We start from the raw sequence: 15,561 nt of genomic DNA, 5'->3' as shown, positions 1-15,561 counted from the left end.
TTGACTTGCAGGTTTAGAATGTAGATAGCATAACAGCAGTGTCCAGTGAGACCCTAGCTGGCTTAGCAATGTGGTGTGGGAGTGAGTACAGACTGTACAGACTAAGTGGTATTGCTGTGTTAGTGTGTGGAAACATATGTTTGGGATTAGTCCAAAAAGTGTTGAGTCTCTTGTTCCAATTCCTTTTAGGATGTAGTACAATAGTCCTTCTGTATTGGTTGCTGTCCAAGGGCTGCACCCAAGTACTATCCAATAGTCAAATAAATGCCATTCACACAAGTCACAACTGGAAGTATGATACTAATATGAGACATGATGCATTTTAAAATGTAGGCTTACTCAACCACCTGAAAGAGCATTTATAGATTTAACACGTGGTAACTTGTAGAATAGACACTGGCTAGAATGCGATTTTAACCAATCAGCATTCAGGATTTAGACCCACCCGTTGTATAATCTTCATTATAAACTGAGTGGTTAGAATCCTGAATGCTGATTGGCTGACAGCCGTGGTATATCAGACCCTATACCATAGGTGTTACTGCTTTAATTACATTGGTAACCCGTTTATAATAGCAATAAGGCAACTAGGGGGTTTGTGGTATATGGCCAATATACCACGGCAAATGGCTGTATCCAGGCCATAAGAACAGCCCTTATGCGTGGTATATTGCCCATATACCACACCCCCCCGTGCCTTATTGCTTAAGTATGATATGATATTGCACTTACTTATGAATGCCACTTTTGGCCATTGAGAAGTTAGATCCCCTTTAGGATATACTATTAGCTATTGGGATAACTCCTCATGGTTCAGTCTAGATCCTCTGAGACTTAATGACTGTGTTACAGAGTTCACTTCCCCTGTTTAAGTTTACATCACTGGAGGGATAGGAAATCTCAAGTATCTCTGGTTCGTGTGACATTCACATTGTACAGTGTGGGCTTTTCTGTAAACATCTGTCATAAATCTACTCTGACAGTTCACCCATGAGAGGATGTCTGTCTGTCCAGTGTTTAGTTCCCTAGAGGTGCTATTTCATGTGAATGTGATGGTTAGTCTCATGTAATTTCATAATTTCCCTCAAGGCTATTTGAGTCCATGGGAACTGGATTACAGTCAGACGTTTTTCCATGCTAAAACAGCCCAAGTTCATTTGACACAGTCTTTGCCTGCTGAACCCCAAAACTCTCTCCATAAAGCCTTATTTGTGCTTTTATTTTACATCTACTACCTAGCTTGGTCAATCAGACTTACTGCTGCACTTGAAAGATAATGTGAGCATCATCACATATCATTTTTTGTTGTTGAAACGATGTGGAAATAACGTTGATTCAACCAGTTTTTGCCCAGTGGCTATGTTTACTCCACTGCACATGTATGGGTATGGCCTGAGGCACTCATCCTGGCTAAGTCACTTGGTGCTTCACAGCACACCAATCAAGGCATGATGCTTTCTAATCTGCTACTGCACTGTACCCTTGTACCCTTCGGTAACCTCATGTCAATGATAAAGTACTCTGTGTATGCTTACTCTATGCCCTTAACAACTGACTCAGGATCAGTTTGGCTGTTCAGCTGAGGTTTAAGTTTGGGGGTATGGTAATGGAAGATGGTACAAGCTTAGAAAAAAAGGAGCTGTCTAGAAGCTAAAATGATTATTCGGCTTTCCCCATAGTAGAACCCTTTGAAGAACCCTTTTTGATTCCAGGTAGAACTAGGGTTGCAAAGCTACCAGTAGTTTACCAAAGTTACCGGAATCTTCAGTCATTTTTGGTTACAGAAAATATATGGCAATCTATCATAACTTTGGTCATTGATACTTGAATAACTTTTACAAAATGTATTCATACAGTATATAGGATTATGTATTTAAATATCTGTGTCCATATTGGCCACAGGTTTCTAGTATACAGACCATCTGGTTCAAGAGAAAATAGACAAAATAATGAAACTGCAACTCGTACAACTATTGACTTTTTTCACAACTGCCACCAGTTTGACACTGAAACATTGTCAACCAATTTATAGTAAAATAAATAAAAGTGTGTAAAAAAAATATATATATATATATTTCATGCTGTAACCCTCGTATTAAACACCAATGATATTCACTAAGTTGATGGTTTATATTTAGGATGTTTTGCAGCTTTTATATTCAATGTTTTATTTGAAAATCAACTTATTTAATAATTGAATACACTGTATGTTACATGTGGTAAGGTCACACCAGGTCACACTACATGTAGACTAGTCTGAAAGAAGCCCAGGGCACTTCATGTAGACTAGATATGAAAGAAGCCCTGGGCACTTCATGTAGACTAGTCTGAAAGAAGCCCTGAGCACTTCATGTAGACTAGATCTGAAAGAAGCCCTGGGCACTTCATGTAGACTAGATCTGAAAGAAGCCCTGGGCACTTCATGTAGACTAGTCTGAAAGAAGCCCTGGGCACTTCATGTAGACTAGATCTGAAAGAAGCCCTGGGCACTTCATGTAGACTAGTCTGAAAGAAGCCCTGGGCACTTCATGTAGACTAGATCTGAAAGAAGCCCTGGGCACTTCATGTAGACTAGTCTGAAAGAAGCCCTGGGCACTTCATGTAGACTAGATCTGAAAGAAGCCCTGGGCACTTCATGTAGACTAGATCTGAAAGAAGCCCTGGGCACTTCATGTAGACTAGATGTGAAAGAAGCCCTGGGCACTACATGTAGACTAGTCTGAAAGAAGTCCTAGGCACTTCATGTAGACTAGTCTGAAAGAAGCACTGGGCACTTCATGTAGACTAGTCTCTAAGAAGCCCTGGGCACTTCATGTAGACTAGTCTGAAAGAAGCCCTGGGCACTTCATGTAGACTAGTCTGAAAGAAGCCCTGGGAACTTCATGTAGACTAGATCTGAAAGACACCCTGGGCACTTCATGTAGACTAGTCTGAAAGAAGCCCTAGGCACTTCATGTAGACTAGTCTGAAAGAAGCCCTGGGCACTCCATGTAGACTAGTCTGAAAGAAGTCCTAGGTACTTCATGTCGACTAGTCTGAAAGAAGTCCTAGGTACTTCATGTAGACTAGTCTGAAAGAAGCCCTGGGCACTCCATGTAGACTAGTCTGAAAGAAGCCCAGGGCACTCCATGTAGACTAGTCTGAAAGAAGCCCTGGGCACTCCATGTAGACTAGTCTGAAAGAAGTCCTAGGTACTTCATGTCGACTAGTCTGAAAGAAGTCCTAGGTACTTCATGTCGACTAGTCTGAAAGAAGTCCTAGGTACTTCATGTCGACTAGTCTGAAAGAAGTCCTAGGTACTTCATGTAGACTAGTCTGAAAGAAGCCCTGGGCACTTCATGTAGACTAGTCTGAAAGAATTGGACAAATCAGAATGCAAGGTGACATATTTATTATACTGCTATCCAATGTTTTCAGATCTACACAGTGCCCTGGGACCTAAGTTAGGGCTAGTGCTTTATTTCTGAACTGGGCCAATGGGACTCCTGTACTGTAAGCGCTGGCTTCGTGTGTGTAACCTCACTTCCTGTCCTGTCTCCTCCCCTTCAGCAGAGAGTGGTGTGACTCTACTGCAGCTGATCGGAGACCTGCCTCCTGATGATTCCCAGGCCGGCCCGGGGGGGAAACCCGCCTACTACTTCGGAGGGCAGGACGGGCTGACTGCTGCGGGACAGCCGGCCCTGGCCCACCTCCCCAACCCCTTTTACAGAGACTTCTCCCTGGTCTTCCAAATCCTCCCCTCCAGCCCCGGAGTCCTCTTTTCCATCACAGACGCCTCCCAGAAGTTCATGTACGTGGGGGTGAAGCTGAGCGCCCCGGACGCTGACGGCAGGAATCAGAAGATTCTGTTCTACTACACAGAGCCCGACTCTGAGACCTCGTACCTGGCCGCTAGTTTCACCGTGCCCTCCCTGGACCTAGTCTCCTGGACCAAGTTCTCTCTGTCCGTGTTCAACGACCAGGTGACCTTCTTCATGGGGTGCGACGCCTCTGGGAAGACGGTGAAGTTGGAGCGCTCGCCGGATGACATGGAGCTGGACAGGGGGGCGGGCATCTTCGTGGGTCAGGCGGGAGGCGCGGACCCTGACAGGTTCGAGGTACAGTATGGATCGCCAACCACACCTCTAATGCTGACCTGACCACACATATTTACCTCAAACTTTATTGTTCTCTCATGTAAAACATCTTTATTGTTCTCTCATGTAAAACATCTTTATTGTTCCCTCATGTAAAACATTGGTATAACTCTTCCCCTAAAGTCTCTGTCGTTCTGCACCCCCACCCTCAACCCTCGCTCTGGTGTCAAACCCCATGTGACCATCACATGTGTTTAGACGGGTCAGTGACTATGCTGAGGGGTCAAAGTTGAAAGGCCAGACGTCAGGCCAGGTCAGCAAATAGATTTACTAGAGGGAGGAGGGGTTAGTAGTGCTGTGTTAGTGAGATGTGACTGGCTGTCTGGCTTTCCTGTTGCCAGTGACACATACCTGACTGAGATTCCTGAGGGAGCGATTAGTGAGGGATTTACCCCCAAACAACGTGTGGGTTTAGGTTTCATCTCACTCACACCTGCTGTTTTTAACAGACAGTGTGTTGAAACGTGCATTCTCATATAATTAGACTATCAGGCTCCTGGGAGAGATTTAGAACCATGTCATTCTCATAGTCTAACTCTATCAGGCCCCTTGGAGAGATTTAGAACCATGTCATTCTCATAGTCTAACTCTATCAAGCCCCTGGGAGAGATTTAGAACCATGTCATTCTCATAGTCTAACTCTATCAGGCCCCTGGGAGAGATTTAGAACCCTGTCATTCTCATAGTCTAACTCTATCTGGCCCCTGGGAGAGATTTAGAACCCCATCATTCTCATAGTCTAACTCTATCAGGCCCCTGGGAGAGATTTAGAACCCTGTCATTCTCATAGTCTAACTCTATCAGGCCCCTGGGAGAGATGTAGAACCCTGTCATTCTCATAGTCTAACTCTATCAGGCCCCTGGGAGAGATTTAGAACCCTGTCATTCTCATAGTCTAACTCTATCAGGCCCCTGGGAGAGATTTAGAACCCTGTCATTCTCATAGTCTAACTCTATCAGGCCCCTGGGAGAGATTTAGAACCCTGTCATTCTCATAGTCTAACTCTATCATGCCCCTGGGAGAGATTTAGAACCCATTCATTCTCATAGTCTAACTCTATCAGGCCCCTGGGAGAGATTTAGAACCCTGTCATTCTCATAGTCTAACTCTATCAGGCCCCTGGGAGAGATTTAGAACCCTGTCATTCTCATAGTGTAACTCTATCAGGCCCCTGGGAGAGATGTAGAACCCTGTCATTCTCATAGTCTAACTCTATCAGGCCCATGGGAGAGATTTAGAACCCCGTCATTCTCATAGTCTAACTCTATCAGGCCCCTGGGAGAGATTTAGAACCCCGTCATTCTCATAGTCTAACTCTATCAGGCCCCTGGGAGAGATTTAGAACCCCGTCATTCTCATAGTCTAACTCTATCAGGCCCCTGGGAGAGATTTAGAACCCCGTCATTCTCATAGCCTAACTCTATCAGGCCCCTGGGAGAGATTTAGAACCATGTCATTCTCATAGTCTAACTCTATCAGGCCCCTGGGAGAGATTTAGAACCCCGTCATTCTCATAGTCTAACTCTATCAGGCCCCTGGGAGAGATTTAGAACCCTGTCATTCTCATAGTCTAACTCTATCAGGCCCCTGGGAGAGATTTAGAACCCTGTCATTCTCATAGTCTAACTCTATCAGGCCCCTGGGAGAGATTTAGAACCCTGTCATTCTCATAGTCTAACTCTATCATGCCCCTGGGAGAGATTTAGAACCCATTCATTCTCATAGTCTAACTCTATCAGGCCCCTGGGAGAGATTTAGAACCCTGTCATTCTCATAGTCTAACTCTATCAGGCCCCTGGGAGAGATTTAGAACCCTGTCATTCTCATAGTCTAACTCTATCAGGCCCCTGGGAGAGATGTAGAACCCTGTCATTCTCATAGTCTAACTCTATCAGGCCCCTGGGAGAGATTTAGAACCCTGTCATTCTCATAGTCTAACTCTATCAGGCCCCTGGGAGCGATTTAGAACCATGTCATTCTCATAGTCTAACTCTATCAGGCCCCTGGGAGAGATTTAGAACCCTGTCATTCTCATAGTCTAACTCTATCAGGCCCCTGGGAGAGATTTAGAACCCTGTCATTCTCATAGTCTAACTCTATCAGGCCCCTGGGAGAGATTTAGAACCCTGTCATTCTCATAGTCTAACTCTATCTGGCCCCTGGGAGAGATTTAGAACCCCGTCATTCTCATAGTCTAACTCTATCAGGCCCCTGGGAGAGATTTAGAACCCCGTCATTCTCATAGTCTAACTCTATCAGGCCCCTGGGAGAGATGTAGAACCCTGTCATTCTCATAGTCTAACTCTATCAGGCCCCTGGGAGAGATGTAGAACCCTGTCATTCTCATAGTCTAACTCTATCAGGCCCCTGGGAGAGATTTAGAACCATGTCATTCTCATAGTGTAACTCTATCAGGCCCCTGGGAGAGATGTAGAACCCTGTCATTCTCATAGTCTAACTCTATCAGGCCCATGGGAGAGATTTAGAACCCCGTCATTCTCATAGTCTAACTCTATCAGGCCCCTGGGAGAGATTTAGAACCCCGTCATTCTCATAGTCTAACTCTATCAGGCCCCTGGGAGAGATTTAGAACCCCGTCATTCTCATAGTCTAACTCTATCAGGCCCCTGGGAGAGATTTAGAACCCCGTCATTCTCATAGCCTAACTCTATCAGGCCCCTGGGAGAGATTTAGAACCATGTCATTCTCATAGTCTAACTCTATCAGGCCCCTGGGAGAGATTTAGAACCCCGTCATTCTCATAGTCTAACTCTATCAGGCCCCTGGGAGAGATTTAGAACCCTGTCATTCTCATAGTCTAACTCTATCAGGCCCCTGGGAGAGATTTAGAACCCTGTCATTCTCATAGTCTAACTCGATCAGGCCCCTGGGAGAGATTTAGAACCCTGTCATTCTCATAGTCTAACTCTATCAGGCTCCTGGGAGAGATTTAGAACCCTGTCATTGGGTTCTAAATCTGAAAGAAGCCCTGGGAACTTCAGGAGTACATGAAGTTCCCAGGGCTTCTTTCTATCAGGCCCCTGGGAGAGATTTAGAACCCTGTCATTCTCATAGTCTAACTCTATCAGGCCCCTGGGAGAGATTTAGAACCCTGTCATTCTCATAGTCTAACTCTATCAGGCCCCTGGGAGAGATTTAGAACCCTGTCATTCTCATAGTCTAACTCTATCAGGCCCCTGGGAGAGATTTAGAACCCTGTCATTCTCATAGTCTAACTCTATCAGGCCCCTGGGAGAGATGTAGAACCCTGTCATTCTCATAGTCTAACTCTATCAGGCCCCTGGGAGAGATTTAGAACCCTGTCATTCTCATAGTCTAACTCTATCAGGCCCCTGGGAGCGATTTAGAACCCTGTCATTCTCATAGTCTAACTCTATCAGGCCCCTGGGAGAGATTTAGAACCCCGTTATTCTCATAGTCTAACACTATCAGGCCCCTGGGAGAGATTTAGAACCCCGTCATTCTCATAGTCTAACTCTATCAGGCCCCTGAGAGAGATTTAGAACCCCATCATTCTCATAGCCTAACTCTATCAGGCCCCTGGGAGAGATTTAGAACCCTGTCATTCTCATAGTCTAACTCTATCAGGCCCCTGTGAGAGATTTAGAACCCTGTCATTCTCATAGTCTAACTCTATCAGGCCCCTGGGAGAGATTTAGAACCCCGTCATTCTCATAGTCTAACTCTATCAGGCCCCTGGGAGAGATTTAGAACCATGTAATTCTCATAGTCTAACTCTATCAGGCCCCTGGGAGAGATTTAGAACCCCGTTATTCTCATAGTCTAACTCTATCAGGCCCCTGGGAGAGATTTAGAACCCTGTCATTCTCATAGTCTAACTCTATCAGGCCCCTCGGAGAGATTTAGAATCCTGTCATTCTCATAGTCTAACTCTATCAGGCCCCTGGGAGAGATTTAGAACCCTGTCATTCTCATAGTCTAACTCTATCAGGCCCCTGGGAGAGATTTAGAACCCTGTCTGTTGTTTCAGCAAGACTCTGTCTGTTCTGAGTTAGTAAGGCCACGGTCAGTCAGACACATCCTCTTTACATTTGATTGTATATTAATGGCTTTGATCCTGACTAGCATCATTAAATTCATACTGCACCAATGGCTATACAGTATCTCCTTTCTCACAGCCATCAGTGTGTTTGTCTGTGTCTCTGTGTCTGTGTCTGTGTCTGTGGGTGTTGTGCAGGGGGCGATCGCTGAGCTGAACGTGGTGGGTAACCCTCGAGCAGCTGAGCTACTCTGTGAAGATGATGATGACTCAGACGCTGTGAGTGATTAGACTGTAGAACCAGACACAGTTTAGAAGGAATATGATATGATTCATGTCAACTAACGTTTTCTCAAATGCCTTGACTTGTCTCTATTTGTCTTGCTGTCTCTCTCTCTCTCTCTTCCTCTGTCTCTCTCTCAGGCCTCAGGTGACTTTGGCAGTGGGGATGGGGACAGAAGAGAGACCGGCAAAACTGTAAAGGAATCTTCTTTATCCAATGTTGTCCTGTTAATCTATTCTGTGATGTGGAAATAGAAGGAAGGATTTACTGTGAAAGTATTGGATCAGGGTCTGTCTGTCCTGTCTAACCTTCCTCTCCTCCCTCCTGTCAGACCACCCCTCCATCTCTCCGACCGGTGCCAGAGCCCCCTCTGACATCATCAGTGAGCGACAGGCTGTCAGAGACAGGTCAGTGGGCTGAGTCGAACAATGATGACATCATCTGTAAAGTTATCCTCTAAAATATGACTTAGGTTTTTTGAAAATGCGCATATAATAGTGAACCAACCAAGCTATATTTAGAGTAACTGCAGTGCTAACAAAAACTGTGAAACTATCTGTCAGGGAAATATGTACCTAGTGTAATACCACACTACTTGAGAACCTTGTTGCTCGATACATACAGTATGCTGGGATATACAGCACACTAGCACCTTCTAGTGGAGAAGGTAGACATTACCTTTCATTTTCCTTCAAGAGTGGCTGATTGGAAAGGAAAAGGAATGGGGGATACCTAGTCAGTTGTACAACTGAATGTATTCAACTGAAATGTATCTTCCCCATTTAACCCCTCTGAGGGAGGGGGGGGGGCTGCCTTAGTCGACATCCACGTCATCAGTGCCTGGGGAACAGTGGATTAACTACCTTGCTCAGGGGCAGAACGATAGATTTTTAACTTGTCAGCTCTGGGATTCGATCCAGCAACCTTTCGGTTACTGGCCCAACGCTCCTACCCGCCAGGGGAATGTTGATCATTGTTAGCATTTTCTAGTGTACGAACTAGGCATGCAGGTAAGTGTGTTTGTGTTGATTGACTGTAGGTGACAGGAATCATCAGACCTCAGTAGAGTCCAGACCAGGGTCAGGAGGTAAACCAGGTAGGTCACTGGAAACTTTGTCTGTCTGTCCGTCCGTCTGTCTGTCGGTTTATATTATAAACACTCTCCAATGAGGTCCAGTGGAGTTCCCTGACAAACAGTCCCTGATTTCAGGACAGTATACCCTTACCACTCCATGTCAGAGTTCAGGGAAGCTTCACTGGACTAGGTTGATGAGATCTCATCATGCCATCTTCAGCATGTCCTGTCTGCATGGAACTCTGTGGAGTAGGTTGGCATGGAACTCTGTGGAGTAGGTTGGCATGGAACTCTGTGGAGTAGGTTGGCATGGAACTGTGTGGAGTAGGTTGGCATGGAACTGTGTGGAGTAGGTTGGCATGGAACTGTGTGGAGAAGGTTGGCATGAAACTCTGTGGAATAGATTGGCATGGAACTCTGTGCAATAGATTGGCATAGAACTCTGTGGAATAGTTTGGCATGGAACTCTGTGGAATAGTTTGGCATGGAACTCTGTGGAGCAGGTTGGCATGGAACTCTGTGGAGCAGGTTGGCATGAAACTCTGTGGAAGGGGAGGACAAAGGGTAGTAGGACGCTAACTGAGGATAGAGGATGCTAGTGAAAGTGATGATGACAGCAACATTCATGCCGATGATGACCACGATGTTACTTCTGACGTCTATTCTAACACCCAACTCTCCCTCTCTCTGTGTCTCTCTGTGTGTCGTCAGGCCCTACTGGTTCTAACGGAGTGAAGGGGGACAGAGGGGAGAAGGGCAGTCCAGGGGACAGAGGTCCCGCCGGGCCAAAGGGGGAATCGGGGTCTTTCTCCAGCTCTGCTTCTTCCTCTGGCTCTTCATCAGGCGGAGGAGAACGTGGAGAAAAGGTACTGCATGCTGCCTGGCACAGTACTGTGTGTTATACACCCCCTATAACTGATGGCCCCCATAGCTGATTACATCTGATTCAGACAGACCACATACATGCCTCTGAGACACATGTAATAGTTCCAACGTTACTTACAACTTGTCTTTGTCTCCTTTTCCTTTCAGGGAGACAAAGGCTTGAAGGTGCGTTTTGACTTTGTCCTTCCCAGCTTCTTTTTATTTGACTTCATCTTAGCTAGTCATTGAAGTGATCAGATTAAATAGGTAGTTGAGTGTTTTCTTCCCACAGGGCAGTTCTGGGTTTGGTTACCCAGGCTCCAAGGGGGACCGTGGCGTACCTGGTCCCCCTGGCCCTCCTGGCCCTGGGGGGCCAGCTGCCCAGGTTGTGAGGCTAGGGGATGGCTCAGTGGTGCAGCCAGTGGCTGGGCCAATGGGACCGATGGGGCCCCCAGGGGCCAAAGGACCAGCAGGACCCCAGGGACCAGAGGGAGAGGCGGTGAGTTGTACCATACCGTCTGACATACAGTGCATTCGGAAAGTATTCAGACTCCTTGACTTTTACCACACGTTACAGCCTTATTCTAAAATGGATGAAATCGTTTTTTCCCCCTCAACCATCTATAAACAATAACCAATAATGACATACCAAAAACAAGTTTTTCGACATTTTTGCACATGTATTAAAGATAAACAACTGAAATATCACATTTACATAAGTATTCAGACCCTTTACTCAGTACGTTGCTGAAGCACCTTTGGCAGGAATTACAGCCTCGAGTCTTTTTGTGCATGACGCTACAAGCTTGGCACAACTGTATTTGGGGAGTTTCTCCCATTTTTCTCTGCAGATCCTTGCAAGCTCTGTTGTATGGGGAGCGTTGCAGCACAGTTATTTTCACATCTCTCCAGAGATGTTAGATTGTATTCAAGTCCAGGCTCTGGCTGGGCCACTCAAAGACATTGAGACTTGTCCCGAAGCCACTCCTGCGTTGTCTTGGCTGTGTGCTTAGGGTCGTTGTCCCGTTGGAAGGTGAACCTTTGCCCCAGTCTGAGGTCCTGAGCGCTTTGGAGCAGGTTTTCATCAACTATCTCTCTGTACTTTGCTCGTTCATCTTTGCATCGATCCTGACTAGTCTCCCAGTCCCTGCCGCTGAAAAACATCCCCACAGCATGATGCTGTCATCACCATGCTTCACCGTAGGGTTGGTGCCAGGTTTCCTCCAGACATAACGCTTGGCATTCACGCCAAAGAGTTAAATCTTGGTTTCATCAGACCAGATAATCTTGTTTCTCATGGTCAGAGAATCTTTAGGTGCCTTTTGGCAAACTCCAAGCGGGATGTCATGTGCCTTTTACTGAGGAGTGGCTTCCGTCTGGTCACTCTTCCATAAAGGCCTCATTGTTGGAGTGCTGCAGAGATTGTTGTCCTTCTGGAAGGTTCTCCCATCTCCGTCTGAGCTCTGTCTGAGTGACCATCGGGTTCTTGGTCACCTCCCAAACCAAGGCCCTTCTCCTCCGATTGCTCAGTTTGGCTGGGCGGCCAGCTCTAGGAAGAGTCTTGGTGGTACCAAACTTTTTCCAATTAAGAATGATAGAGGCCACTGTGTTCTTGGTGACCTTCAATGCTGCAGAAATGTTTTGGTACCCTTCCCCGACACAATCCTGTCTCGGAGGTCCACGGACAATTCCTTCGACCTCATGGCTTGGTTTTGGCTCTGACATGCACTGCAGTATCTTTATATAGACAGGTGTGTGCCTTTCCAAATCATGTCCAATCAATTTAATTTACCACAGGTGGACTCCAATCAAGTTGTAAAAACATCTCAAGGATGATCAATGGAAACAGGATGCACCTGAGCTCAATTTTGAGTCTCATAGCGAAGGGTTTGAATACTTCTGTAAATAAGGTATTTCTGGGGGGGTTTTGCAAACATTTCTAAAAACCTGTTTTTGCTTTGTCATTATGGGGTAGTGTGTGTAGATTGCTGATTTATTTAATCAGTTTTAGAATAAGGCTATAATGTAAGAAAATGTGGAAAAAGTCAAGGGGTCTGAATACTTTCCGTAGGCACTGTATTCTGTGTAGAGCATTCTCATTTTATTTGGTCTCAGTACTTGTACATTTTCTTTGAATTGACTGTAACAAACCGTATCTATTTCATTCCCCAGGGGGATCCAGGAGAGGATGGCAAATTAGTGAGTGTCACTTTCTGATGTTTTATCCCATTGATCTCATGTCATGATTTTTTATTCATTGTTAATTGTGTGAGGAGAAATACAGTGGTAGTCAGATGTCATTATTGATAAGCGGTGGTGGTCAGTAGCAGTGGTCAGACAGTGTCAGCCTCACTAAGCTGTGTCTTCTCTCTCTGTCCCACCACAACTCAGGGACCTGCCGGAGACAGAGGGTTCCCAGGAACACAAGGAGACTCAGGGGTCAAAGGACAAAAGGTAAAGGCCAGAAGCCATTTATTTAAGAGCATGAGTATTTGAATATTATCTGAGGTGCCCAAAGGTGTTTTCCCTGTGACCTCTCCAGGGGGATCGTGGTGATGGTCACCCAGGACCCAGGGGTTCTCCAGGGCCACCTGGACCCCCAGGCCCAGGGACAGTTGATCGCGCTGTGAGTCAACCACTACAGCATCAGGCCATTCAGCCCATTAATTCATGTGGATCAGACATGAATATACCAATATAGCACTTTTAATGTTTCTTCATTTGTCCCTAGACATTTGTGGATGTGGAAGGCTCCGGAGGATTCCCAGATTTTGAGAAAATACAGGTATGTTTTAGCCACAGAGATTTTGAGTTTGGCCCAGAAAAACGACTTTTCCAAAACTGTATATTGTGAAACCCAAGACTGTTGTGTTGACTGTTTCTTTAGACTCTTCGTGGTCTACCAGGCCCCCCGGGCCCACCAGGTCCCCCTGGCCCCTCAGCCGGTGGTGTCAGCTCCCATGGGTCAGGCTCTTTCGGGCCCCCTGGACCTCCCGGACAGGATGGGGCCCGTGGCCTACCAGTGAGGAACCTCTCTCTACTATATCTGACGTGACAACATGTTTTGTGCCTAGTTAACTGTAGACAGCACAACTACAGCATTGAAATTAATGTCTTGATTTGTTGACCATTATGAATTGATATCATGCTGTGTTTTTCAGGGGCCCGATGGTCCACCTGGTAGGCCTGGAACCCCAGGACCCAGTAGCGGAGAGAAGGTATGAGACAGGGAGGAGACTTATTTTATTTTAGCTCAACTGATCATACTAAACTCAGCAAAAAAAGAAACGTCCTCACTGTCAACTGCGTTTATTTTCAGCAAACTTAACATGTGTAAATATTTGTAGGAACATAACAAGATTCCACAACTGAGACATAAACTGAACAAGTTCCACAGACATGTGACTAACAGAAATGGAATAATGTGTCCCCTAAAAGTAAGTAAGTTTCTGGTGTGGCCACCAGCTGCATTAAGTACCGCATTGCAGCTCCTCCTCATGGACTGCACCAGAAACATGACTGCACAAGGACTGCACCTCACCCTCCGATCCAACAGGTCCCAGACGTGCTCAATGGGATTGAGATCCGGGCTCTTCGCTGGCCATGGCAGAACACTGACATTCCTGCCTTGCAGGAAATCATGCACAGAATGAGCAGTATGGCTGGTGGCATTGTCATGCTGGAGGGTCATGTCAGGATAAGCCCGAAGGAAGGGTACCAGAGGAGGGAGGAGGATGTCTTCCCTGTAATGCACATCATTAAGATTGCCTGCAATGACAACAAGCTCAGTCCGATGATGCTGTGACACACCACCCCAGACCATGACGGACCCTCCACCTCCAAATCTATCCCGCTCCAGAGTACAGGCCTCGGTGTAATGTTCATTCCTTCGATGATAAACGCAAATCCGACCATCACCCCTGGTGAAACAAAACCACGACTCGTCAGTGAAGAGCACTTTTTGCCAGTCCTGTCTGGTCCAGCGATGGTGGGTTTGTGCCCATAGGCGATGATAGGCCGGTGATGTCTGGTGAGGACCTGCTTTACAACAGGCCTACAAGCCCTCAGTCCAGCCTCTCTCAGCCTATTGTGGACAGTCTGAGCACCGATGGAGGGATTGTGCATTCCTGGTGTAACTCGGGCTCCTCCTCATGGACTGCACCAGAAACTGGACTGCACAAGGACTGCACCTCACCCTCCGATCCAACAGGTCCCAGACGTGCTCAATGGGATTGAGACTGTACGGACATTGCAATTTATTGCCCTGGTCCACATCTGCAGTCCTCATGCCTACTTGCAGCATGCCTAAGGCATGTTCACGCAGATGAGCAAGAACTCTGGTCATCTTTCTTTTGGTGTTATTCAGAGTCAATAGAAAGGCCTCTTTAGTGTCCTAAGTTTTCATAACTGTGACCTTAATTGCCTACCATCTGTAAGCTGTTAGTGTTTTAACCATTCTACAGGTGCATGTTCATTCATTGTTTATGGTTCATTGAACAAGCATGGGGAAACAGTGTTTAAACCCTTTACAATGAAGATCTGTGAAGTTATTTAGATTTTTACAAACTATCTTTGAAAGACAGGGTCCTGAAAAATGGGTGTTTCTTTTTTTGCTGAGTGTATATATCATTTATCACTGTATACAGCAAACACAGAACTGGACCTTTTTATAGGGATCCTTTTGAGATGATTGTCTCTTTCTCTCTGTATCTCTCTCTTTCCCATTTCTCTCTCCCTCTCATCCGCAGGGAGAAGCTGGTGATCTAGGTCTTCCAGGGCCCAGTGGAGAGAGGGTGAGCTCTCAAATACACCCATACTATCCCACCTCTAAATCTTAAATATATAGCTATTTTCACTTTGACCTTGTTTCTTTGGTGCTGTTTGGTGTGGGACTTCTCCTAGAGATCGATAGTCTAAACATGATATTGGTGGTGGGACTTCTCCTAGAGATCGATAGTCTAAACATTATGTTGGTTTGGGACTTCTCCTAGAGATCGATATTCTAAACATGATGTTGGTGGTGGGACTTCTCCTAGAGATCGATAGTCTAAACATGATGTTGGTGTGGGACTTCTCCTAGAGATCGATAGTCTAAACATTATGTTGGTTTGGGACTTCTCCTAGAGATCGATAGTCTAAACATGATGTTGGTGGTGGGACTTCTCCTAGAGATCGATAGTC

The 15,561-nt window shown here is 45.9% G+C and overlaps 1 protein-coding gene across 5 annotated transcripts in view; it reads left to right on the top strand.

Annotated features, from left to right (window-relative positions):
* Positions 1–15,561, top strand: part of LOC109879360 (collagen alpha-1(XVIII) chain-like) — a 96,233-nt gene that overhangs the window by 62,148 nt on the left and 18,524 nt on the right. For 4 of the 5 annotated variants that reach the window (XM_031792812.1, XM_031792809.1, XM_031792808.1 and 1 more), the window contains exons 2-16: positions 3,550–4,097; positions 8,357–8,437; positions 8,582–8,635; positions 8,773–8,848; positions 9,481–9,537; positions 10,228–10,382; positions 10,549–10,566; positions 10,673–10,879; positions 12,553–12,579; positions 12,772–12,834; positions 12,923–13,006; positions 13,112–13,165; positions 13,268–13,402; positions 13,542–13,598; positions 15,129–15,173. In XM_031792812.1, coding sequence (XP_031648672.1) covers positions 3,550–4,097; positions 8,357–8,437; positions 8,582–8,635; positions 8,773–8,848; positions 9,481–9,537; positions 10,228–10,382; positions 10,549–10,566; positions 10,673–10,879; positions 12,553–12,579; positions 12,772–12,834; positions 12,923–13,006; positions 13,112–13,165; positions 13,268–13,402; positions 13,542–13,598; positions 15,129–15,173 — 1,661 coding nt within the window. The remainder of the gene's footprint in view (positions 1–3,549; positions 4,098–8,356; positions 8,438–8,581; positions 8,636–8,772; positions 8,849–9,480; positions 9,538–10,227; positions 10,383–10,548; positions 10,567–10,672; positions 10,880–12,552; positions 12,580–12,771; positions 12,835–12,922; positions 13,007–13,111; positions 13,166–13,267; positions 13,403–13,541; positions 13,599–15,128; positions 15,174–15,561) is intronic. The other variant, XM_031792810.1, reaches the window with a different exon arrangement.

This window comes from Oncorhynchus kisutch, linkage group LG16 (assembly GCF_002021735.2).
Source record: "Oncorhynchus kisutch isolate 150728-3 linkage group LG16, Okis_V2, whole genome shotgun sequence".
In the NCBI taxonomy this organism is placed as follows: Eukaryota; Metazoa; Chordata; class Actinopteri; order Salmoniformes; family Salmonidae; genus Oncorhynchus; species Oncorhynchus kisutch.
Note: the sequence above shows the minus strand (reverse complement) of the source record. Positions and strands in the feature narration are given on the sequence as shown.